The 27,497-nt window shown below is 38.2% G+C and overlaps 2 protein-coding genes across 49 annotated transcripts in view; one reads left to right on the top strand and one right to left on the bottom strand.

Annotated features, from left to right (window-relative positions):
- Window positions 1–3,576: 3,576 nt before the first annotated feature.
- Window positions 3,577–23,234, bottom strand: FBXO33 (F-box protein 33). 2 transcript variants are annotated; one of them, XM_081547771.1, is made up of 4 exons: window positions 22,626–23,234; window positions 8,763–8,873; window positions 7,463–8,148; window positions 3,577–5,627 (listed from the first exon to the last, which is right to left on the bottom strand). In XM_081547771.1, exons 1-4 carry the CDS (start codon window positions 23,228–23,230, stop codon window positions 5,356–5,358), a joined length of 1,674 nt encoding a protein of 557 aa, XP_081403897.1. In that variant the 5' UTR covers window positions 23,231–23,234; the 3' UTR covers window positions 3,577–5,355. The 2 variants fall into 2 exon arrangements, with proteins under 2 accessions (XP_081403897.1, XP_081403898.1); XM_081547772.1 differs by lacking the exon at window positions 3,577–5,627 and adding an exon at window positions 5,654–6,088.
- A 329-nt stretch (window positions 23,235–23,563) lies between these two features.
- The window catches only part of LOC145528800 (uncharacterized), a 159,313-nt gene continuing 155,379 nt past the window's right edge, over window positions 23,564–27,497 (top strand). For 42 of the 47 annotated variants that reach the window (XR_014070691.1, XR_014070669.1, XR_014070662.1 and 39 more), the window contains exon 1: window positions 23,637–23,719. The gene's annotated coding sequence lies outside the window, so the exon portion shown is untranslated. Of the gene's footprint in view, window positions 23,607–23,636; window positions 23,720–23,751; window positions 24,852–27,497 lie in introns of those variants that run through there. The other 5 variants (XR_014070700.1, XR_014070697.1, XR_014070702.1 and 2 more) reach the window with 5 other exon arrangements.

The following is a 27,497-nucleotide window of genomic DNA, read 5'->3' as shown; positions in this document are numbered from 1 at the left end:
ATATTGGTGTCAGTGATGAGAAAGTGAATATTGTTTTCAACTGTTGACCTATGTAAAGTAACTTTTTATAATAGAACCGTGCTTTGTTTGGTCCTGAAAACTCAGAAGTTGAAGAATGAGTGACATTGCTGTAACAAAACTCTCTTCTCATCTACTTATATATGTGAAACAAATTTTTTACCACTTATGTTTATAAAAATGAAAATAGAAATAGAATGGATGATGGACCTGACTCATTTTCAGAAACAAGTAATAATATTTGTATTTTTGATCAATTATATTTAATAGGTATAAAATCTAGGACAAAAAATGTAATGGCTTTTAAGAAAAAAAATCACATTTTTTTTCTTTTGTTGCAGAAAATATGTAAGTAATCAATGAAAACTAACAGAAGTATTAGATTTGGATAAAAAGCTGTGGCATAGTTGAAAAGGATATGTGTAGCAGTCTGGATCAAATCAGAAGACAAAGCACACAGTAGTTTGAGCAGGGAAAGTTTAATATAAAGAATTATTACTATGATAATAATTGTGAAATGTGAGGAAACTGTATGTGGCCCCTTAAAGCTGAGAGGGGCACTCATGGTAGGATTGACTCGGAAGGGCTTCAGTCCTCTTTGGTGAAGGTGTGTTTCAGCCCCCAGGACAGCAGAGATCACAAGGCCTGAGCTAGTCTGGAGATGCTCAGCAAGCAATAGGCTGTGCAGGGTGCAGGTGGGGAGGAGGCCAACAGCAACTCCCGGCACTGGGTGTGCAGTGGGAGTGTGGACACCAGGGATGGAGAGGCCTGCAGAGCCAGTGTGTGGGTCACATGTGACATGCAGGGCAGGGAATGGGAGTCCAGTGCGGGCAGGAAGCACATGAGCTTCACAGCCTATGAGCTATACAGCAACTCTGGCTTCTGCATGAAGGACGCTCAGGCTGAGGCTGCAAGTTGGCAGAGGGACCACAGCTGAGGGAGGCTACACCGGAAGTCATACATCCAGGCTGCCTATCCTGGAACCTACAGGATAAACTTTGCCTTCTACCATGGCCCTTACTGAACAACATTGTTCTGACTTTAAAGGTGTGTTACTCAAAGGAGTTCCATTATTGGAGAGCATGAACTGAAGGGTGCATTCAGAGCTGAGGCAACAAATTAACAACTGATATGATGTATAGGTTTAAGGGGGAAAATGATGTAAAATTTCCAGATGATCAAGAGCTTACTGCATTTTTAAAATAGATGAATGGTAGTAGGTATGGAATCACCATGGTATTGTATTTACCAGAGTGGTGTGTACCTGTAATTGTTCCCAGGCACCCACTTCTCCCTTGCCAGATGCAGTGTTCCACTGTCCACACACGGACAATGGGGATCTATGAAGCTGGGAAAGAAGTATGCTCCAGGTGTTTGAAGAGCAGGTAGGAAGTCCAGGTATGAAATTTGAGATGTAGCTGGTGAGTGTGAGGAGGGGGGTGTTGGGGGCTGGAAGTGGGAGCAGGGCTTCCTGCAGGCCTTGAATTGCTCTCATATAAATCAGGTATTTGTGTGTTGGTGGCTGATGTGTGCTCTCAACAGTGGCTCAACTAGCAGCAGAGTTATGTATGTACAAATTAGAGCTTCATCATTATTTTGAAATACTTGTAGTGAAAAAAATCACTTGAATTTGAAAATTAATTTACATTACGTAAGAAAGCTTAACATTACACTTACCATTACATTTAGAGCTGTTAGATTTCGTAAGTATAATTTCAACTGCATACATGTTTGATGTTGTGGATGGAAAGGTTTAAAAATTATCCATTTGTGGGGTGTTTCTCTTGGTGGGAACATTAAAATTTTTTATAGGTTATAAGTATACAGTATACTAATGCATATATATGGAATTTGAAAATGGTAACGATAACCCTATATGCGAGACAGAATAAGAGACACAGATGCATAGAACAATTTTATGGACTCTGAGGGAGAAGGTGAGGGTGGGACGTTCTGGGAGAATAGCATTGAAACATGTATATTATCATATGTGAAACAGAACACCATTCCATGTTCGATGCATGAGACAAAGGCTCAGGGCCGGGGCAATGGGATGACCCAGAGGGATGGGATGGGATGGGAGGTGGGTGGGGGGTCCAGGAAGGGGAACACATGTAAACTCATGGCTGATTCATGTCAATGTATGGCAAAAACTACTACAATATTGTAAAGTAATTAGCCCCCAACTAAAATAAATAAATTTATTAAAAAAAAAAATAAAGGATACAAGTGTAAAAAAAATAAAATAAAATAAAATTTTTTATAGGTTATAAGTTAAAACATTTTTGAAAAGATTTTATTTGTAAGTTCTATACAAATAATTATTTCTGCCAACCTTCTGCATTTTTCTAATTATGTAATGAAAACAATGGTTTTTATTTTTGGCTTCAATTCCTTCTGTTTATACCAGTGTGCTGCATAATATTTTCTATGTGTCAGCAACTGAAAAAGCTTAGGAAGCTTTGATACAGACAATGTGGTGTGACTGTTGGGTATTATTTACACCTACTGTATGTTACTCCATTAGTGCCATTTACTGTTACTAGCTTCATAACAACCCAGGCTGGTTCATGCTATTGGATAAGCCACAAGCAAGGTAGGTGCTGAATCTATGTGTTCAATCGTAAGCACACTGTCCTTCCCAAGCCCCACCCTACCAACTCCCTAACTTCTCTATTCCCAGGGTGGTGGAGAAAATAGGAAAGTAATTTTAGATATACAAATTTCATATAGTTTACTAAGTTGTGTTTTGAAAATATATATTTGTCTATAAGCTGTCAGACTAATATCAGCTGAAACTTTCAATGAAGAATCAGTTTTAGGCGAATCCCTCATTTCACAGATGAGGAAACTGAGGCTCAAGAGTCTGTGCTCTGGTCATGTAGCATTAGTCAGAGCTTAGTGGAGAAAACAGGTTAACACCCCCAGTTTAATGCTTTCCTATACACAACTTCACTTTTACATATATGTATATATTCATAGACTTTTTCATATATTTTAGGTATTGTTTTGGTACATATTGCTTCATCAAAGGAGTTAGATGTATCCATGAAATGAGGGAACAATAGGTATAACAACAGTTCTTTGTGAACCCCAGATTATTCTGTGATGAGGCAGTGCTTGGAAGAAGTGTCTGGAATGATTAGAGAAGGAAGAAGGAATGACAGCCGTTTGTCTTAACAACCAAGAGTGGAGATTACAAAGCCGAACTAAAGCAGTAGAGAAGTTTAAGATCCATTTAGTACTGGCATACTGAAATGTTTTTTCTTTTCATCCAGTAGAATTTTTAAAAGTAAGTTCCTATAGTCTATAAATAATGTATTATAAATACATAATACACTTGGATTTGGTGGTGACCAGTCTGTTTGCTTTTATGTTTATATTTTGCCACAGTGAGTTAAAAAAAAAAAAAAAAACTCTCCAAGCTGTTCAAATTTAAGCTTTGCTGCACCAGACTACCAATAGGAGCTAACATGATTATACACACTGTTAGGATTACTGTAGTTTATTTGACACTAAAGGTTTTCATGCTTCATGAACAAGGAAATGTTACAATGATCACTTTTTAATGCTTTATTCATTGATTAAAAGAATATACATTTAACATAAACCATACAACATCAGTCATCAGGTCAAACATTCAGCTGGTTTCCTTACACTTTCTGTCAGGACTTATTTTATCTGATCACATTTATAAGATAAAATCTCACCACATCTGGCATTTACACACCCTGTGCCAGTGGATTCACACTACTGATGTACGTAAAAAATCCGCATGGTATGTGCTCACTGGAGACAAAACAGTGCACACCTGTCAAAAGGTCATTTTAATATAAGATGGTAAAACCATTTGTAAAATACATATAAACTTTTTCCATAAATAGAATCATATCTGGACATCTGTTGCATAAATTGTGTTTCCAAAGCTTACAATAGAGCAGCCAGGTCTCAGCACTGCTGGGCACCCACGTTGGCTACTTACTTTATTATTGCAGACTGTCCTTTAACATTAAATGCACAACATTCGTACCACTTAAAACTGGGGTCAGGTAGAAGTCTCACAGAGACCACGTCTGTACCGCGGTTGCCCTGAAACAGTTAAGTCGGCTTTTAAAGCCTCTCAGATATAACAAGGTTTTAAAACATACTTCATGGAATGTTCTTCATTTATCATAGCAGCTCATACCTGTGATAGAACAAGCTTTAAGTTTTTCCTTTTTTTCCTTTACATTCACTATTCACAGTGAAACAGGTGCATGGTTTTTTTTTTCTTTTTTTTTGTTTTGTTTTTTTTTTTCAGAGATCTGAGGTTGCTGACTGAGCCACAGCACAGCTGTGTACCACAGGTCGAAATTCGACCTTAAATATTACAATCTAGCAGTATCTGGCTGGCCAAAGTGGGCCAGCCCCTGCCAGCATGTGGGCACTTCTTCAGTTAAGTCTATTCTTTGGCAGCTGACACGCGCGCTGACAGAGAAAAATCCAGTGACTTGTTGCTAGGGATTTCACGACTAATGTTTGTTTGCAAGCATGTGTGTTTACAACTCTGTGATTTGATGATATTCTTTTAGGAGGTTTTACCCTGGAATATTATTTCTTTATTCCTCCACTATTTGAAATCTGGGCTAAAAAGCTAACTTGAATGTATAATGTAATTGATGAATTAAATTATGTCAGATATAGGTAGGAAAAATCCAATAATTTGAGTATTCATGTTTATGTAAATACATTTTAAAAAGGATTAAGCAATGTTCTAACCTGCTACTATACAAAATTCAGAGTGGTAATTGATGATAATCGACTATTATATATGTAATGAAAGTTAAAGTCTTGGCTTTTCTGTTAAAGATGACTCATTTGGGATTGTAGTATCCTCCCGTCTTCCATTTCAAATAAAAATCAATGAAATGCTATCAGAATGAATGAATGCAGTGCATTGCATACAAATCCACCAGGCTATGGATATATATCTATATATGTATAAAAATATTTTGGCTCCTGAGCTCTGACACACAAAGAATAAAAACATCAAAAGGCAGAGTAACTCAGTGAAAAATAGTTAGCCAGCAACCTCAGACAACCTTCGGTTGTATATTCTTAAGGTCTGGTAACAAGTCCATTAACCGTGAAAGCCCTATACATTGTCACTTTGAACTTCTAAACCAATACCCGACTATGTTCTTTGATCAAGAAGTAGAATATACACATATAATTCTATAAAGCTAATACTGATTAAACACAGCACAAAGGGGTTAATTCACACTACTGGAAAAAAAAAACAACATAATAGGACCCTACTTGCAAATGTAACCACAGGAATTGTACGTTAAAAAAAAGCTAAATGTCTTCGCTGAAGCTCTGCATCTCTCTGTAAAAATGACGATTTGGTTCAGTGAAGACACTGAGTGATTCGATGTCCATGACTGCATGCCAAGGCTGACCGAGGCCCAGGGATACCTGCTCAATAAGATTATGCACTGGATCCACATCCTGGTCGGCCAGTTCACCTTGGTCAAAATCAATGCTTTCTTCGGTGACTTCAAGTACTTTTAGATCAGAGCCACGAAGACGAGCAATGGCTATGAGGTTGTGTGCCCACACTGTGTAACCTTAAAAATAAGCAAAAGACAAGCACTCTCATTTCCTTGTATTTTATTTTGTCTATTTTATACATCTGTCTTTTCCACAAATTTGTGTATCACCCCTTTGGGGTCCTTTTCCTTTAGAAATATGCTGTGATTTGTGGATTCTTTACCACTGCCAGGGAAGCCCCAGTAATTGTTTAGCTCAGAGAAAAAAAAAGACTAGAAGTCTGATATTGTCTCCAAGAACATCACTGCAGCTCGTGAACAGATAGGTGCTGTAACTGTATTCTGATATCAGCACATTTAGTAAGACTGAAGACATTTGAAGTATAATTTTATAGCTTTTGATTAACAATACATAGGAAGCTGGTGTTTTTCATTAGTAAAAGTCATCTCCTATGGTGCTTCCCAGGTGGTGCAGTGGTAAAGAATTTGCCGTATCAATGCAGGAGACGTAGCTTCGATCCCTGGGTCAGGAAGATCCCCTGGAGCAGGAAATGGCAACACACTTCAGTATTCCTGCCTGGAAAATTCCTTGGACAGAGAAGCCCGGTAGCATACAGTCCACGGGGTCACAAAGAGTTGAGATGTGACTGAGCACCCTGCGTGTGCATGCACGCATGCATGCTCACACACACACGGTACTTCACGGTCCAAAGTTATAAGTGACACTTTAAAGATAAATTGTTAATTATCACTAGCAAATATAATGTTTTACTTCTTAATAAGAGAAAAAAGCTTTAGCAAATTCTCTGGTGGCCCAATGGTTAGGATTTGGCTCTTTCACTGCTGGGGCCTGGGTTCGATATCTGGCTGGGTAACTAAAATCCAGAAGCCTCTCAGCAGAGTCAAAAAAATAAAAAGGAGCTTTAAAAAGACTGACTTAATTTTAAATATCTTGCTATTTCTTCATCCTACTAAAAAACCCCTAATTTTATTAACTTCAATATTGATCTATTCTTTGCTATTACTTCCAATGACTGGCCAAATTATAAAGCAAAACTTGAAAAGCAAGATTCACTCCCATACTCAAATGCAGCTAAAAGATTAATTTTGGAAATAATGAAACATAATAAATTTAAGTTGTTCATGCAGACTTTCTATTTTATATTCTCTAAATGTCTTACAAGTTTCAGAAAAGAAGTAATATGTTCTTCTAACTTACAAGAGGAACTAGGTCCAAATGAAAAATAGTTCACATTCATATGAAAGGCCTGCCAGTAAGAGGAGAGCACTTCCCAACCAACAGAACCATCATTTTAAAAATGTTGTATGAATTAACACATTGATACCAAGAATCTAGAAGAGGAGGCAGTGAGCATGAAAGAAATCATACCTTCTTCTTCCTTCTGTTATGTTTTTAAGAGGAAGAAATATATCTATTGTAGGTGAATATGTATGTTTTCTTGGATAATTTCAAATGTCATTTTTGTGAAGTACTATTAATCACATGGTGAAAGAAAAACAGTAATATGGGAGCTGGAACAAAATAGGGTAGAAATGTGTCTTTCCACTTGTAAGTGGTATATGTTATACATGTTACGCACACACATGTTGCTGCTGCTGCTAAGTTGCTTCAGTTGTGTCCGACTCTGTGTGACCCCATAGACGGCAGCCCACCAGGCTCCTCCGTCCCTGGGTTTCTCCAGGCAAGAATACTGGAGTGGGTTGCCATTTCCTTCTCCAACACATGCATGCATGCTAAGTTGCTTCAGTCACGTTAGAAAATATAAAAAATCTGCATATGAACTCGATATAAGAGTTTTTGATAGTATAAATGTCAGTGCTATCTTTTCATTGGTATAAAATGTTTTAGCTGTAATAACAAATTCAAACTATAACAAACAAAAGTCACCTACCGTGAATTGCCAGAAGAGAGAGCTTTGTGCACCTCCATGCTAATAAAACCAATGGATCTTCATTTCGGTTGTCACTGAGATCTGGAAAACCAGACGTGTCAATCACATCATTCATTAGTATAAAATGAGTGAGGAACTTGTCGTACTGCCTAGATATAAGATCAACAATAGCTCCTGAGACACAAGTGATGTAGCTATCAAAATGAATCCTTTCTAGTGGTATACTGGGTTTCAGAATCTTTAACATATCTTCACTCTTGATATCAAACGCCATAATATAGACCCGAAGGCTGGTGCTCTTTCTTGACAAGGCTTTCCAATGCTCATCATTTGGCATGTTGTCCAGAGACTTGTGCATCACGGAAACATTGTGAACCAGGAGAGAAAGTCGCTGCAAAGGCACATGGTTGTTATCGGTTAAGACTCTAGCCATCTCAGCTGTAAAGTCACAGAAATCCAGGGCAAGTGAGCGCAGATTCACGAATCGCTCCAGTTCTGCTGCGGTGATAAGGGTGCTGTTACCAGGAATATTGTTGTCTAGTAAACTCAGGTGCTCCATGGTGTTGGCAATAGAGTTTGAGAGAGATGACAGTGATGTTGGGGTTACTATTTCCAGCATAAACCCACAAGACAGCCATTTCAGTTGCCTACTATTACTCAGTATTTCTTCAAACAGTTGCTGAATTCTGTAAGGAAAACACATGCCACACAATCCTGTTAAGACTTAGCTCTAGGTGGCTCAGATGGTAAAGAATCCACCTGCAATGCAGGAGACATGGGTTTGATCCCTGGGTCAGGAACATCCCCTGGAGAAGGGAATGGCAACACACACCAGTATTTTTGCCTGGGAAATCCCATGGACAGAGGAACCTGGCGAGCTACATTCCATGCAGTTACAAAGAGTTGGACATGACTGACCAACTAAGCACACTCATTTGACCCACAAGTAACATTATCATTAAAATTCACATAAAAATATAATACATATTACACATATAGAAATATGTTCTTCAAGTAAAGGAACATTTTATATCAGTAGAGTAGAAAAGACTGATGATTTACAATTCATGTTATAGCAAAGTAAAGCAGAGAAGTTTTAAATAGCAATAATTACACAGCAAATTCTTGGTCTTAAAGATTGGAATGGTATGTATTGATCACTATTTCATTGTTAAGGCATTTCCAGGGTACATGTTCTTTTCAGAAAAAAATATCATTACTCTTTGGACAGTATCTTAAAATTTCTCAGAAAAATATTTTTATTATTATAGAGTCCCTTTCCATTAATGATATAACTTACTGTTTAATTTTTTTGCCATCAGGGTCCACCTTGCTGAGGTATGTATTTGACAAACTTCCTTGCTGTTGTAGAACGCTTATGTCTCCAAAAAGGCTAAACTTCTGGAGGTTCCTATAAGAAAAGTAATTTAAAATGACTGTCTAAATAATTACCATAAAAGTATAAATATTAAAAGTAAACATATGCAGAAGGGATATTCTACAAAAGTTTCTACCTTAATAACTCATTTAGAATCCAACTAAGTACTTTCAGATTGCTTTTAACATACAATGAAAAACAATGTGATATAGGAGAAAACAGCATAAGCTTTAACGACTGAAGCATAACAAGCAGTTCAGAACTCAAGGTTTTAGTGACCATGGAAAAGTCTTCTTAAAGTTGCCGGAATTCAAGTCTTTATCAGTAATAATACCAACCTTAAAGGTTTAGGGATGAATAAACAACAAAATGACATATGAAAGAACATTCAAGCTCTAAGCTTCATATATATATTTTTTTCATATACATTTTAACTATAATATAAAATTTTCCCAAACTAGTTAACTTAGTGCATTAAATGTTCTAAGGTGGGGCTCTGCCCTGGAGATATCTTCTCAGTAAGAAATACTCTTTAACTAAAATCTAGAGACCCTTCTCTGGTTTTGTGATCAAACACAGAGCTTATCATTAAGAGGTTAATTAAAAAAAAAAACTATATAAAAATCTGTAAATAACTTTAAATACAAAACACACTTTTCTAAGTAGTAAAATTCTAAATACAGTAGGAGAAAGGATAAAGATTAAAAATTCCTAAATGCTAATAATAATGGTTAAACAACAAAAATTCAACTGAGTAAATTTAAAGATCAAATTAGCTTTATTAAAAGAGTCATTAATTGGGAAGCATCCTATGTAGCAAACAGAAAGGAGCTCTGCTGAGATATAGAAAAGGAAAGGCTTTTAAAGTAGAAAGGAAGTAGAAAAAGTAAATTATTAGTAAATAATGCACTGTTCCAGGCAATAGTCAGCCTCCTAAAGGGAACTGAAGGGACTATATGGCAGATTGCCTCACTAATGCTGACCTGGTAATTCCAGGCTAACTGATTAAAGGTTACAATCCTGAGGCAGATTAAAACCACAGCTGTGCTAGGTATTAAGTCTTAGTTTGGTGACATGGGGTTTAGCATAACTGACTCCATTTTGGGTCTGCTGTTTCCTTTTTAACATAACCACTAGAGAATTACGTATGTAACTAGAAGTTTGGGATAACTTTAATAAGAAATGTATAATCCACAAAAGTGATAAAAAGACTTAAGTAAATGAAAGATAACATTTCTTAATATGTCATATTTTCCCAAATTAGTAACCTTAGTTTCACTAAAAAGTCTGAGGATTCTAAAACTTAGCTTGAAGAATGATCATGTCATCTGCAAACAGTGACAATTTTCCTTCTTTTCCAACTTAGATTTCTTTCATTTCTTTTTCTTGTCTGACTGCTATTGCTAGGACTTTTGATTACACTGAACAAGAGTTGAGAGTGGACATCCTTGTATTACTCCTAATCTTAGAGGAAATGCTTTCAGCTTTTCACCATTGAGTATGATGATAAACTGAGGGCTTGTCTATATGACCTTTGTTATGCTGAGGGATGTTCCTTTTATACTCACTTTGTGGAGAGTTTTTAATAAATGGATGTTAAATTTTGTCAAAAAGCATTTTCTGCATCTATTTAGGTGATCATATGATTCAGTCTGTTGTATCACATTGATTGATATGTGGATAGTGAACTATCTTTGCATCACTAGGATAAATCCCAGTTGATCATGGTGTACGATCCTTTTAATGTGTTGCTGAATTCAGGGTGCTAATATTTTGCTGAGAATTTTTGCATTTATGTTCATCAGTGATATTCTTTCAGTGTAACTTTCTTTCTTTTTTGTGCTGTCATTTTCTGGTTTTGGTATCAGAGTGATGCTATCCTCATAGAATGGGTTCAGAAGTGTTCCTTTCTCTGCAACAACCTTTGGAATAGTTTGAGAGCATAGGTGCTAACTCTTCTCTAAATGTTTGGTAGAATTCACCTATGAAGCTCTCTGGTCCTGGAATTTTGTTTATTGGCAGATTTTTAAAAAAATTACTCATTGAGTTTCATTACTAGTAATTGGTCTGTTCATATTTTGTGTTTTCTTCCTGGTTCAGTTTTGGGAGATTGCACATTTCTACGTATTTGTCCATTTCTTCTAGGGTATCTATGTTATTGATGTATCATTGTTAGTAATCTCTCATGATCCTTTCTATATCTGTGGTGTCACCTGTAATGTTTCCTTTTTCATTTCTAATTTTATTGATTTGGGTCCACTTTTTTTCTTGATGAGTCTGATAAAGGTTTGCCAATTTTGTATCTCTTTCCAAAGAACTAGCTGTTAGTTTCATTGATCTTTATATATATATATATATATATATATATATATATATAGTCTATTTATTTCTGCTTTTTTTTTTTTTTAAATAACTTAAGGTTTTGTTTTTTCTTCCTTTCCTAGTTTCTTTGGGTGTAAGTTTAGGTTGTTTTGAGATTTTTCTTCATGAGTCTAGTCAAAGGTTTATTCAAAACCACATATATATTATTATTCCAATTTTATAAAAGGATGTTTCACATTTTACTAGAATTATCTCTGATGAATTTTTCCTTTAAGTCAGCTTCACATAGCTTTCACCTGTATAACAGCTTAATTCACATCACAATCATTCAAAGAATTAACAACCTGCATGTTAGTAAAATTTAGCAAGTTAAAACAAGGAAACTGTCTGGATGACTCCATTTTAGTTCCAGGTATATAATACTGAATTCCTTCCTGCACAATATCCACAACACAATTTTGATCAAAACGCATGAACAAAAACATACTGGGAAAACAGTTTTGTTAGTTACAAATATTTTCTTTCATCTTAATTCTTCAAGTTAACTTAGTTCTGTTCCTATGGTAATACTAATAGGCTACAACCTACTTAACAGTCCCTTTGGAAATACTAAAATGTGTTGTAAACAAGCATAAAATCATAGAAAAGTGTTGATAATCAATCTATTACTATTTCCAAAAGAGAATAAATTTCTTCAAATAAATGCATTTTTTAAATCCTATTTTACAAAGTCATTATCCAGATCCAGAGCGAAGTCAGACTGTTAAGTACTTAGAATTTAGAAACTGAGGCTACAGACTGCCCTCCTATTCTCTAATGATTCAATTATTGATAGGTATTGTGTGTCAGTTACATGAAAAGTTATCGCGGTTAAGTTACAAAGGTACATGAGCTTAGATTCTTGGCGTGAAAATAAAGGTTTTATTTTAAAAAGGCTAGTTAAACAATCAGGAGAGACTAAAGAATTATTGACAATTTTGTTAAGTCTATTAATGTTATTTTGGTTAATGTATATGCGTGCTCAGTCACTACAGTCGTGTCCGACTCTGTGCGACACTATGGACTGTAGCCCACCAGGCTCCTCTGTCCATGGGGATTTTCCAGGCAAGAATACTGGAGTGGGTTGCTGTGTCCTCTTCCAGGGGATCTTCCCAACTCAGGGACTGAACCTGCATCTCACACCTACCTGCATTGGCAGGTGGGTTCTTTACCACTAGTGCCACCTGGGAAGTCCTATATGTATATATATGTCCATAATTTTCAGAATTTTATATTGAAGTGTGTAGTATAAAATGAATGACATCTATATATTGGATTTCCTTTCAAATACTTCAGTAAAGATAAATGGTTGCTGAATACTGCTGTTTCTCTAGGAAAACTAGTTTAGGATTTCAAGACCATCAAGAACACAAATACTCCTCAGCTCTCTGCAGTACTGGCAACATGACTGGGGCTCACCCAGCCCCATACCATGGTGGTAACTCTACTAGGACTTTGGTATGGAGAAGGTGTGTGGCTTGGGAAGGTGGATCTAAGCTATAGATCAAAGTCTTTTGCTTCAGATGAGTGCCTTTCTCCTTTGCCTTGAACCAAAGTTGATTTTTTGAGGTTTCTAAGAATGAGATTCTTTTTGGAAGTTATCAGCAACATCTGAATAACAAACCAGGTTAAAAGATGGCTCAAGTGTGGCCCCAGTTTCCTTCCCTTTCCTTGCCCGTTTCAGAGATGTCACAGAAGAGTACACAAGACAAATTCCTGGACAGAAAAATCGATTTACCTGACTTAGTGTTAGCAGTGATAAGACCAGTGACTTGGGGCAAACAAAAGGAAGAAGCCTTATGCAGAGTACTATGAGATTGGTGCAAAAGTAACAGCAGTTTTGCATTGTTGAACTTTGCCATTTGATATTCCAATACATTCTTAAATAAATGTGGTTATGTTATACCTTAGTTTCATGTGCATTTCTTGCTTTATGTTTTTTGCTTATGACTAATTATTTGCTGTGTATTTTATATCTATTTTAGACTAGGAAAATGATGTTAGACAAAAAGCAAATTTGAGTAATTTTCTTATCCGAGTTTAAAATGGGTCATAAAGCAGTGGAGACAACTCACAATATCAATAATGCATTTGGCCTAGGAACTGATAATCAATGTACAGTGCAGTGGTGGTTCAAGAAGTTTTGCAAAGGAGACCAGAGCCCTGAAGATGAGGAGCGTAGTGGCTGTCCACTGGAATGATGATGACCGATTGAGAGCAATCATCAAAGCTGATCCTCTTACAACTATATAAGAAGTTGCTGAAGAACTCAGTGTTGACCATGATACAGTTATTTGGCATTTGAAGCAAACTGCAAAGGTGACAAAACTACATAAGCTGACTGAGCTGATTGAAAATCAAAAAAATCATTGTTTTTGAAGTGTTGTCTTCTCTTTTCTTTTACACAACAACAAGGAACCATTTCTTGATCGGATTGTGACATGTGACGAAAAGTGGATTTTATACGACAACTGGCCAATGACCAGCTCAGTGGCTGGACGGAGAAGTTACAAAGCACTTCCCAAAGCCAAATTTGCACCAAAAAAAGGTTATGGTTACTGCTTGGTGGTTGGCTGCCAGTCTGATCCCAATTGTTTTCCATGACAATCCCTGACCACATGTACAACCAATGCTTTAAAAGTTGAATGAATTGGGTTATGAAGTTTTGCCTCATCTGCTAATTCACCTGACCTCTAGCCAAGTGATTACCACTTCTTCAAGTGTCTCAACAACTTTTTGTAGGGAAAATGCTTCCACAACCAGCAGAAGGCAGAAAATGCTTTCCAAGAGTTCACTGAATCCCAGAAGCATGGATTTTTATGCTACAGGAACAAATTTATTTCTCATTGTCAAAGACGTGTTGATTAATGGTTCCTATTTTGATTACTAAAGATGTGTCCGAGTCTAGTTATAAAGATTTAAAATTCATGGTCCAAAACTGCAATTATGTTTGCACCAACATAATAATTACTGCTGCTTTTCACTTAGTCTTACCATCTTGAACCTACAGCTTATATGTGGGTCAGACTTAAGCAAATTTCAAGCAGTAATGGGTTTACATGAAACATGAAAGCGAAGGAGGAGGAAAAAATCCAAGTGATTGCAGTGAGGAAGGCCAGGAAGTTTCTGGGGAAATTCGAGAAACTGATTCTAATTTTTGTAAAGCCTATATGAGCAGAGCACTGGTTAAAGACAAGCCATGGTTTCAATTTTTTAAATAAATGTGGTTATGTTATACATTAGTTCCACTTGACAAAATTAAACACAAAACAAAAACAACAACTATCAAAATACTCATGACACTTTTCACAGAACTAGAACAAATTATCCTAAAATTTTTATGGACATGAATCTAAGACAAAGGAGAGAAAAATATATTGATATAATGAAGAAAAGACAGTCTCTTCAGTAAGTGGTCCTGAGCAAAATGAACAGCTCCATATAAACTGAAGTCAGAACACTCCCTCATATCATACATACAAATAAATCCCAAATGATTTAAAGACCAAAGTATAAGACATGACACCATAAAAGTTTTAGAAGGGAACATAAGCAAAACATTCTCAGACATAAACTGTAGCAATACTTTCTTAGCTATGTCTCCTAAGGCAAAAGAAAATATGGCCATCATCAAAAAATCTACAAGCAATAAACGCTGGAGAGGATTTGGAGAAAAGCGAACGTTCTAGCACTGTTGGTGGGAATGTAAATTGATACAGCTACTATGGAGAACAACAGGGAGACTCCTTTAAAAACCAGGAATAAAACTACTATATGACCCCACAATCCCACTACTGGGTGTATACCCTGAGAAAGCCATAACTGAAAAAAATACATGTACTCCAATGTCCATAGAAGCACTATTTTACAACAGCTAGATATGGAAGCAACCTAGATGTCCAATGAGAGATGAATGGATAAAAAAGATGCAGTACATATACACAATGGAGTATTACTCAGGCATAAAAAAGAACAAATCTGCATCAGTTCTAGTGAAGTGGATGAACCTAGAGCCTGTTATACAGAGTGAGGGCATCCCTGGTGGCTCAGCGGTAAAAGAGTCTGCCTGCAATGCAGGAGATGTGGGTCCATGGGTTCAATCACTGGCTTGGGAAGATCCCCTGGAGAAGGAAATGGCAACCTGCTCCAGCACTCTTCCCTGGGAAATCCCATGGACAGAGGAGCCTGGCAAGTTACAGTCTATAGGGTTGCACGAGTTGGACACAACTTAGCAACTAAACCACTACCACCTCCATCATACAGAGTACGTGAGAAAGAGAAAAACAAGTATCGTATATTAATGCATATATACGGAATCTAGAAAAATGAAACTGATGAACCTATTTGCAGGGAAGGAATGGAGACCCAGAAAATGGACTTGTGGACACAGCAGGGGAAGGACAGAGGGATGAATTAAGAAAGCAGCATTGACATATATATGCTACCATGTATAAAACAGAAAGCTGGTGAGAAGCTGCTATATAACACAGGGAGCCCAGCCTGGCCTCTGTGATGACCAGGAAGGGTGGGACAGGGGAAGGGGAGGGAGGTGATATATGTATAATAATGGCTCATTTGCATGTTGTATGGCAGAAACCAACACAACTTTGTAAAGCAATTTCCCCCCATTAAAAAGAAATAAAAATTAAAAAGATAATCTATGGAATGGGAGAAAATATTCATAAACGATGTGACTGACAAAGGGGTTACTCTCCAAAATATACAAATAGTTCATATAACTCAACATTAGAAAAACCAATCAATGAAAAAAATGGCCACTTGTTTGTGGAATCTAAAAAATAATACAAATATATCTATATAGAAAACAGAAACAAACTCACAGACATAGAAAACAAATTTATGGCTACAAAAGCAGAAAAGGAGGCTGGAGAGGGATAAATTAGGGGCATGAAATTAACAGATATAAACTATTACACATAAAATAGATAGGCAAGAAAGATTTACTGTATAACACAGGCAACTATATTCAATATCTTGTAAAAACCTACAGTGAAAAATAATCTGAAAAAAATATGTAAGTGAATCACTTTGCTGCATACCTGAAACTAATAATAATATTCTAAATCAACTATACTTCAATAAAAATTTTTTAAAAGAAATAAAACAACCACACACAACTTTTCACTGAAAAGAGCGATCTTATTTTCTTCTTAGGGTAAAAATTTCCCTATGAATGAAACAATCCACACAATTTTTGATAGCCTTATTATAAAAACCTATACATACAGATTCAGTGCCTTAGTTTGGGCAATTCTTTGAAAACAGTATCAACCACTATGAGCTTAAGAAATACCCCCTAAGGTCTAACTGCAGAGTGCTGAAAACTCTTCATTTCTCGCTGAGATTTCTTTGGATTATTTAGTATAACCTTAAATTAGAGTTAATACAGTGAAGTCTAATTAACTATGAAAAAGGAGACTACATACAAACTTGATTCTTTAAAAAGATGCAATTATTAACAAGGTTAAGTCTTTCTCAATGATGTACAGGAGGTCACAAAATGCAATTTTTTCCTTTTCTAACCTAATAAGCTAATCTATATCTTGCATGAAATTTTTTCAGACCAATTCTAATCTTCTTAGTCCATGTTTGATATAAAATGTGTTTGTATTTACATAATATTTTTTAATAACATATTTCCTCCTCTCAGAAATGTTAATAAATGACCACAGCCAAAGCAAACAAAGAAGACAAATACTTTAGAGAAATGCTGACTAACAGAACTTCCTGCCATGATGGAAATGCACTATTCATCTCTATTCTGTGGTGTCCAAAATGGTAGTCACTAGCCACATATGGAGCACTTGAAATGTGTCCAGTACAGCAAACTAAATCTTCAATTTTATCCAAGTAATTTAAAATTTGATTAGCTATATGTGGCTATTGGTACAGCTTTAGAGATTCCACAACTAAGTCACAGGCCTATAGTAGTATTCCTTATCAACTTTCTTAGGATCCATTAACTAAAAGCAATTTCCCAGAATTTGCTTTATGAATTCACTTACTGAATTGTTGTTGTTGCTTAGTCGCTAAGTTGTGTCCGACTCTTTGTGACCCCATAGACTGTAGCCTGTCAGGCTCTCTATGTCTATGGGATTTTCCAAGCAAGAGTATTAGAGTGGGTTGCCATTTTCTTCTCCAGGAGATATTCCCGACCCAGGGACCAAACCTGCATCTCCTGCATTGGCAGGAGGATTCTTTACCACTGAGACACCAGGGAAGCCCCCACTTATTGAATTACCATCATCCTCAAATCCCAGGGGTTACGAAATAAAAAAAGGTTTATTTAAATAAGACTGACATTTAAAACTGTTATTTAACATATTATTAAAAGATAATTTTAACAGTACTAAGGAAGAAAGAAAGAAAACTGAGTGAGTTTTAAAGACAAATGGTAAAAAAAAATTTGATTCTTCCTTTCCTCTACATCCTAGCAGCATGTCTTCTTGGCTCTACCTCCAAACATACATATTCCATATCCATCCACTTTTAAAAAATCTTCTTTTCTTCCATCATACTCTAGGCTAACATCACCTCTTACGAGGATTATTCATTCATTACACATAATCAGAATGACTGCCTTAAAATGCAAATTAGATCACCTTATGCTTGGAGAAGGAAATGGCAACCCGCTCCGGTATTCTTGCCTGGAGAATCCCAGGGACAAGGGAGCCTGGTGGGCTGCCATCTATGGGGTCGCACAGAGTCGGACACGACTGAAGCGTAGCAGCAGCAGCAGCATGCTTGTCCTTAACATTTTTTCAATAACTTCTAATTTTAGAATATAGTCCAAACTTTATTCCACAAGCCCTCATAAAACAACACCCTTCCTTCCTCCTTCTACACTTAAGAGCTCACTGTGACACTGCTCTCACCCTCCACATGGTCCTGCCTTATTTTCTTTCCTACTGTTGCAGGAGGCCAAAAATTTGGCTGGCCTAAAGCCTTGGTGCTTACACTTTTTTCTGCTTGTAATACTATTTTGCTCAAATCTTCAGATGGGTGACTTGTCATTCATGTAGCAGCTTAAATGTCCTTTATAGAAAAAGTTTTTCCCTCACCGATCTATCTCATGTTGCCACCTAGTCACTATTACATAGTCCTCTTTTACTTTCACAATCGAAATAATCTTTCTTTTATTTGTTTACTTGCTTCTGCCTATCTTTTCCCTCTGGAATGTTGAATCCATGGGAACAGGGAGGTTGTCTTCACTGCTTGGCACATAGTATACTCTCAATATTTGGAAGGAAAAAAACCATATTTTAATAATTATCATCTTAAATCAGCTATAAATTTAACAACTTGGGTGAACTCTTCCGAGGCTGCCTCAGAACTAAAACATTAAAATGGAGATAACTTAATCCCTTAACTCAAAAGCTGCTCAGTCTTTTAACACAGGAAAAGTATTTTACTTTGACTATCTTTCTGAGTTTTATCTCCTATCCTCTACCTTTAGTTCTCAGTCACTGGAAGAAGGTACCTATGGACTAGAGAGAGCCCTAATTCCTCTCAGCGGCCCTCCAAGGAGATTAGTTTCTTCATCAGGTTAGTCTCCTTTCTGACCAATGACCTTGAAGCTATCCCCATGGAGTCACTTTAATCTGTCCGTTTTAAGGTGAGGAGTCTGCTGGGTAAGGTATCTCTTCTCTAAAAGCAACCATCTCTTGGGCACCAAGGACCGGTCAGAGTCCCGATATATTTTAATACACATATTCTCCAAATGGGCTTTTTAAAACAAATAAGAAAAGTTAGCTCTCGAAAGTGAAATATTACTATTGCACGTATTTATTGCCCCATGGTGGGAAAAATATTTCAAGAAAAATAAGGCTCAGAGTTGTTCGAGATAATACCTTCAAGAATTTCCTACCTTCTTGGATAGCAATAGGAAATGTCCAAAAAATTTTTAATCTATTTTAAGATGTATTTTTAGATTGCCTTATCAGTTGCTGGGTCTTGGCATACTGATGTTGAAAAAAAATACTAAGGTAAGATTCTCTGTGACTGCACGTGCCAAATCAGCAGACCACATCTAAGAATTATTGATAGATGTTCTCCTACTAGGAGGGTATATAAGCAGGCACAGTCAAAAAACTGGTCAATCTAGATAGTTTTTTTTAATTGGAGGATAATTGCTTTACAATGTTCTGTTAGTTTCTGCCATAAATCAATGTGAATCAGCCATAAATATACATATGTCCCCTCCCTCTTGAACCTCCCCCCCACCCCATGTAGTTAGAATTTTAACAAGAAAAGCACTCTTATACAAAGTCTCTCTGGCTTGCATCTTTTAGAAAAGTACTGCCTTCAATTAATATTTCACCCAAAAAAGGCTCATAAAAAATATTTATGTAGTCCAGGAAAGTATAAATCAGATGTTGACAATGTACCTATGCTTACTGAGTAAGTATTTTTAGTGACTGAGTCTATTACCTATTATCATAAATCATATTGTCCCTGAAGTCTCACTTTTCCTAAGGAGTATGAAATATAGCATTTTAATAGGTAGTACTCAACTTGACAACCAGGTTAAATTCTAAAAACGCATATATATATTTGTTGTTCTGAACTTCTAAGTACAATTTCCTATAGAAGAAATTCAGCCGATTTAACCTACAATACAGTTGAATGTGTACTTATTTTTTTCTTTTTTAGTATTTTGAGTACTAATTTTTTATTTATGTTCTTACTGTTGATCAAGAAGGCAGGTATCCTGGCCCCCTCTGGAGAAGTGAACTCTGAAGATAGAAGACTGTCTTTTACCCTCTGAGAGGTGTATCTGTACCTCTTTGATACTCATCAGTTGTCACTAATACCTAAGAAATTGGTAAGGTGGCTACAGTCACTCTGAGAGCACATGTGCATACCCAGGAATTAAGCAAAACAAAATGCCAATTATTCTCTCAGAACAGTACCCTTGAAAAGTTCCCACAATTCAAGGTTATGGTTTTAGTTCTTTAACTCAGAGACAAGAAAATAACTGAAACACAGCAAAATAAAAGTTTGAACTGTATGAAATTCAACATAAAGGCAGGAAGCATAAAGCTTGTGACTTGGTAGGTTCATATCCTCCTCTTCTACCCATAAAATGGTAGAAATCATAAAGCAAAAGCACTGTAAAATTTACCTTGGAAATGTAAAGAACAATGTCAAATATTGATTTTTTTCATTAGTTATTAAATTTTATGGTTTTAGAAAACCAAAGAACACTAAACACTAGAGCATTTGAGTCATTCTTGATTGAGCCTGAGTCTGATGTTTAAGTGATTACGAAGGAAATAAGAATAGGCTTTCTCAGAGTTACCAAATAAACATCTTGGTTTAAAACGTTTTCAAATTTCTCTAAAGAAAACTAGTTTCACTTAAATTTTTAACATCCATATTAGTACTTCCAATATTAGTAGAATATCTCAAAATATTTTCAAAAATAAAGCTGAGACCTTCTTTCCAAATATATAAAGATTATTTAGAGGGCAGTCTTATAGACAAGTAGATTGAAATGCTGAAGAAGGGGTAGGTTCACTTTTATTTGTCAACTTTACCTCAACACACAAAGCTAAAAAAATAAAAGTTGATAGGGGTGAGGAAGGGAGCCGGAGAAAAATTAAACAACAAAGGGAAGATGTGATATATCACTATTTTGCCTATATAACCTTCACCTGTCCAACCAACCAATCAGTTAAAAGGAACTAGATAGAAATTTTGTAAAGTGGGTTCTTATCTGGACAAAAGACACGCATTTTTAGATGACTGCTCAGAACTGCTATCTAATCTCAAGAAAAATAAAACTGATACTGGCAAATTACTTGATCTTCTTAAGTTTCAGTTTCCTTTCTATAAAGAATTCATCTCACTTCTACCCTCCATTGAATCATCAGTAGTAAGTGCTCACTGACTGAATCTAACTTCTGGGTCAGTTGAGCCTCCAGCCACACATCCAACTCTGACAGAGTCTCTAACATGATGAAGACCAACTTATAGCCTTAAACAGCCTCTTTTGCCACATAAAATCAAAGCAAGGAAATAAAGTGGCTTGGTGTGAAAAGCTAGGAAAATACACAGTACACTGGGATGATGCAGCCATGCTCCAGATACACCTTGCAGCTAATGCTTATTTTCCACCCTTGTGATTCAAAGAGAGAATTAAGAATACAGATGTATCTATCTCACTTAGCATACCCAGGACCTTCGCTCCATCCTGTTCAACATACAGTATTTACTGCAAAAGGAAGTACACTGCTGTCAGAGAAAAACAATGCTGTATGATAATGTGCAAATTATTTGACCCTGTTAAGTTTCAGTTTCCTTTCTATAAAGCAGGGATAATAACAGCTGTCCTAATTCACAGGTTCGGCTGAAAGGATCAAATAAGATCCTGAATGTGAAACTACTTGCAAACTGCTAAACTATTACTGCTATCTAAGTTGCTCCTTTTTTGAATTATGAACTTTCCTCTACCTCACAGTTTAATTTTAAGTTTACTTAGAATATCCAGATAGAAAAAATCTACGTTAATAGGATTCTGGAGAGGGCGGTAGATAAATAATGGAAAATACTGATTAGGACGACGGGCCAGAACACAGGAAGTTAGCCCGAGAATTACAGTCAAATCTTGATGCAAAATCAGGACAGTATGGGCTTAACCTTTGCAGACACTGGCCAGTTCCCCCAACACACGCCAACACCAAGCTGTACTGTGCTACTTTTAGGTGAATCACTGGGGGCAAGTTGACTCCGGAGGTGCAAAAGGGAGGGACCGTCTAATCCTGTTGATCAGGCAGTTCCCCGCACCCTTAAAAAAAAAAAAAAAATCTTCCTACTCTTTGTGCCTGGCCTAGTTTAAACCATTCCCGGTAAGAAAATGGCTGTCAAAGATTTCTTTTTTTGCCAGGAGAGTCTGGAACCTATGCGAAACCTGTGGCATACCTACTCCCTCTGCCACCACGAACTATTTTGATCGGATAGGTTCAGAATAAAACAACGACAACAACAAACAGATTAGTTTTGTTTCTCCCAAGACTCATTCACAGGCCTCACTCTCCAAGCTTCAGCTCTCTCATCTGTAAAATGAAGAATGACAACGCCTGTCAACTCCATCCCACTGCTGCCGAAAGGATGAATGAGACAGTGCCCGGAAGGCGCCAGGAGTGCTATCTGATAAACACGAAGTCCATCACTGTTTCTAAAGTGTTAGTATGAGTCCTGTTATGCCCTCCCGCCTCAAGGAAATCGCTGGATTAGAACTGACACCCCCAGTCACTGAAAAAAGCAACGCTGAAGCGGGCGGGGCGTTTCCACACTGAATCTATTTGGAGGTGAGAGGAAGGAGGCGACCCTGCGCCCCGGTAAGTGGAGGCGCGGGGGCGGGGGGGGGAAGAATGAATGGAGGGGCTGCGAAGAGCGTACCTGTTGTTCCGGATGCTGACTAGCACGCACAGGACCAGCTCTAAGTAGGTGCGCAGCACTTCCAGCCAGCGGGTTGAGAGCTGCAGGGCTTCGACTTCTTCCCCGCCAGTCCCGGCGTCGGCGCTGCCTCCATCGCCCGGGCCGCCGCCGCCACCGCTCGGGTAGTTCTCCGCGGCGAATTCAACGCGCAGCTCTCGCACGAACCAGCCGCACTTGCGCATGAGGAATTCGAGCCGTGGCTGCTCCGCGGACGAGACGCGGAGGCAGATGCGGAGCTGGGGCCAGAGAGCCGGGTAGAAGAGGCACTCGCGCCAGTGCGAGCAGGAGGCCGAGGCCCGGAGCCGGTCGGACGCGGACAGGAAGGAAAAGATGTGCACGATCAGCTCGCTGGGCAGCGACGCGGCGCCTGCCGCCTGCCCGCACAGAGCCATCCGGCCCCGCCGCCGGCTGCCGGTCCCCGGCCGCCCCCGCAGTCCCCGGAGCAGCCCCCGCAGCCGTCGCAGCTGCTGCAGCCGCAGCCGCCGCCACCGCGCCACCCGGGCGGCCCCGGCTCGGGTTCGGGCTCCCGGCGGTCGGGGCTGCGGCACTGACAAGAACAACAACATCAATGACAAGGAAGAAGGGGGCGGAACCGTCGTGGGTCTCGGCGGAACCAAGTGCGGCACCAGTTGCGGAGAGGGGGAAAGGCCTCTGCGGGGGCGGCCTCCAGATAGCCAGCCTCTGGCCTCTCAAACTTTACTCACGCGCGCCCGAGGCCTGCGCTCCCCGCAACTTCAAAACCCTCACTTGTACTGGTTAGGAGCCCGGAAGCGGCAGGATTTATTTTAAGGAACCGGGAGCCCTCCCCGCGCCTGGAGGCGGAGGCAGAGCAGTGGTAGGCGCTGAGTTTGACGTCACCGGTGGTGGGAGGAGACTGGGCGTGACTGGGCGCGACTTCCGGAAGAAGGGAGCGCCCGCTTGCCCGTAGGGAAGGGAGACGAGGCACGTGATTCCTGACGCACGTAGGCCGGTGGGGCGGGGCGGGAAGCGCCGGTGGTGCCGGCAAATGGGCGCCCTCTCCCGTCTCTCAGAGACCGCTGAGTCCAGTCAAGTCTGTAAGTCGGTTAACTTGGGCGCTCAGGCGGTCGAAGTGGCGTTAAGTCGCGTTGGTGCGAGAGGTCGTGACGCTGTTCATTATACGCTTCTCTGTTTCTGGGCTGAGGGCTCAGAGTCAGAGTGCTGGCTGTTGTCTTTCCTAGCCGTCCCGCCTGCCCCGAGTGCTGTGGAGAGTTTCTGAGAGAGAGCCCCCGAGAAGGGGAGCGGGCGCTTTCGCGGGCTCACTCGGAGGGGCTGGGTAGGGAGAGGAGCCGCGCGGGCCGGGGCGGCGGAGAGGCCGGACCGAGGTTGTCAGTGGACGCCGCCACCCCGCGGTCGGACCTCGAAGTGGACCGGCGCGCACACCTGATGTGTGGGGAGGGAATGAGGACAGCGCCACCCTTTGGATTTAGAGAGAGAGGAGAAAACGAGGCGAATGAGTTCGATCTGCTGGTTGATAATCGGCGTCTTCTCTGGGCTTCGAGGGAGGCTCTGCGTTCCCTGTTTTGAGGCCCTAGGTGTCAAGAAGCTGGTTGTTATGGTAAAGGTTTTCTCTAGCTTGGCTCCCCTCGCTTGAGAGGGGGATTTTCGAAAGAGTATCCGTTAACTTCACCACATCCTGGAAAGTAGTAAACTGGTTGTACAGGGCAGTGAAGTCAGAAGGGAATAGGTAATTTTATGTAACAATTGAGGATTGCATTAGTGAGGCTGCCGCTTCAGAGCCTTAACTATGATCTTGAAACAGCCTAGTTTTCTTGTAATTAACTTCACGAAACTGTTCTACAAGATATTTTTAGCTCTTTGAGGGCAAAATTCTCCATTCGTGATGCTTTGATGCCTTTTGGTGTCTTGTTGCCTGTGATACTGAGTTGTTACCTCTGAGTTATCTGTCTTTCGGTAGCTGTAAAAACAACCACAAAACAACAACAACAAAAAAAATTATTTCCTTCGTGGTAGATCACGTTTCTGAACTTCTTGTCTCCAAGAGATTTTTCTATGTAATTCTTCTTATAATAACTTTATGAGTGAATTAATGAACAGTAATGGAAACAGCAGTGAATTAGGAAGTTGAGACTTGGATTTAAATTTTTTTATTTTTTAAATTCATTGAAATATTTTGAAGTGGACCATGGGTATCTGAATCTCCCACTTGTAAGTACTTCAATATGTATTTCTGAAAACATAATAGCATATAACAAAAATAGTGTTATCACACTTAAGATAACTTCTGTTATCTTCAAGTTTATCTAGTTATCTCCCAAATATTCTTTATAGCCATCTTGTCCAAACCAGGATCCAGTTAAGGACGACACTTGTTTTTGTTTATATTTCAAAATCTCAATCTAGAGTAGTCACCTCTACTTTTTTTTTTTTGTATCTCTGATTAGCTAAAGAGGAGGCATATTGTCCTGGAGAATAGCTTCCCTTCTGGGATTGTTTGACTACTTTCTCTTGGTGTTTAGCTTATTACTCTAGCACCTGAAGTTCTAATAAACCTGGATATTTAATGCTAACAGCTTGATTAGGTTGATGACGTCGCCGTAAAACAAAGTAATCTGTGAGGTGTGATGTTTTCTGTAAATGTCCAACTTTCCCTTCAACCATTCACTTAATGGCCTTAATAATAATTGATAATTCTTGCCTGAATCATAATTTTATTATGCACTTCAAAATGATAATTTGTAATTTTTTTATTCCATCTACATTTATTAATTTGCATTCTTCTGTATCGGAGAAGCTTTCTGTCATAAACTGGCACCATTTCATTACCCTGAAATAAAGCTTTTATTGGAAAGTCAGAAAAAATGCTTATTTCTTTTTCTTTTATTACCAATTTTGAAAGTTATATGGCCTCAAAGAGTGACAAATGAGTTTTTCTAGCTTTTATTTTATTTTTCGGAACATCACATTCTTAGGATTTTTATGTTTTAAACATTCTTTTAGGTTCTCAAATTTTGATGCTTCTAGAACTCCTCACAAAGAAATCTATGTAACTATTATTGTAATTTTAAACATTCCATGGCATTTTATTTTTAGTAGGAGGCTGAGGCTGGATTTTGGTCTTTTTTACTCTTACCAGGCTCTAGCTGGGTAACATTTAAACAAGTTGTTTAACGCTTTGGGGCCTCTTTTTCTTCATTTGTATAAGTTCTGGGAAGGTCCCCTGCAGCTCTAATGTTCTCTGACTTTAAAAAAGAAAACACCCTATTTTATTGAGATATATTTTTCATGTATAATTCATTCAAGTATACACACTAATAATTTATTTTATCAAGTGGTACAACCAACACTATAAATCGGTTTTAGAACATTTTCATCTCTTTAATAAGATTCCATATGCCCATTTACAGCTAATCCCCACTTCTACCTCCAGGCAACCGTGAATGTGCTTTCCTTTTCTGTAAATTTGACTTTTCTGAACATTTGATATGAATGGACTCATACAGTATATGATCTCTTATGTCTGTCTTCTTTGACTTGGCATGATGTTTTTGATCTTGTGTCATTAATTAATTCCTTTTATTATTGCTGAATAGAATTTCATTTATTTATGGTTTACTCATTTACCAGTTGATTAACATTATTTGTTTATTTATGGCAACTCTTAGTTCTGTGATCAGGAATTGAATCCCAGCCCTGGTAGTGAAAGCACCAAATCCTAACCACTGGACCACCAGGGAATTCTCTGATGAACATTTAGGTTTCTAGGTTTTGGCTATTTTGAATACCATTTCTATAAATATTCATTTGCACATCTTTTGTGGACAGATGGTTTTGTTTCTCTTGAGTAGCTACCTAGAAGTGAAAATGATAGGTTGTATGATAGTTCTGTGTATAACTTTTGGAGAAACTCATAAGCTGTTTTTATAGTGACTATCAGTTTCCAGTCCTAACAGCAATGTATGAGGGTTCCCAGTCTCTGACTCTTTGATGATCTGGAGATATTCTCTGATTGATTTGAGAATGATATTTTTCCTTACTCTTAGTGTTTTACTAGCAACAAACTACCCTTTCCTTGTTGTTGTTTAGTCAGTAAGTCTTGTCTGACTGTTTTGCTTCCCCATGGCCTATAGCCCAGCAGACTCCTCTGTCTATGAGATTCCTCAGGCAAGAATACTGGAATGGGTTTTCCTCGAAGGTATCTTCCTGACCCAGGGATTAAACCTGCATCTTCTGCACTGGCAGGCAGATACCTGCCTTAGATACCACTAATAATTAATCTTTAATTGTTAGGGATAGTTCCTAAAGGAAATAAAAATACAGATAGTCTCCGAAGTAGGTGGTTCTGCTTATGATTTTTTAACTTCACAATGGTGTGAAACCGTCATGTGCATTCAGTAGAAACCTAAGTTTGATTTTCTCCAGGACAGAAATATATGGTATGATACTCTCTCACGATGCTAGACAGTGGCAGTGAGCCACACATCCCAGTTGCACCACAATACTGAGGGTAAACAACCAAATACACTAAAAAAATTATGTTTTTCACTTTTAGAACAATGTACAATAAATCACATGAGATATTAAACACTTTATTATAAAATAGGCTTGTGTTAGATAATTAGTCAACTAAATATAAGTGTTCTGAGCATATTTAAGGTAGCCTAGGCTAAGCTGTGATATTTGGTAGATTAGGTATATTAAATTGTTTTTGACTTATGGTATTTTCGATTTATGATGGATTTATTGGAACAGAATCCCATTATAAGTCAAGAAGGACCTCTGTATCAATCTGCTATAAAATAAACTGCTGCTTCTTAGTGTTGCTTTTGAGTTTTTAGTTTCATTTAATATGAA

Source organism: Giraffa tippelskirchi, chromosome 12 (genome assembly GCF_054371585.1).
Source record: "Giraffa tippelskirchi isolate mGirTip1 chromosome 12, T2T-mGirTip1v1.2.pri, whole genome shotgun sequence".
Lineage (NCBI taxonomy): Eukaryota > Metazoa > Chordata > Mammalia > Artiodactyla > Giraffidae > Giraffa > Giraffa tippelskirchi.
Note: the sequence above shows the minus strand (reverse complement) of the source record. Positions and strands in the feature narration are given on the sequence as shown.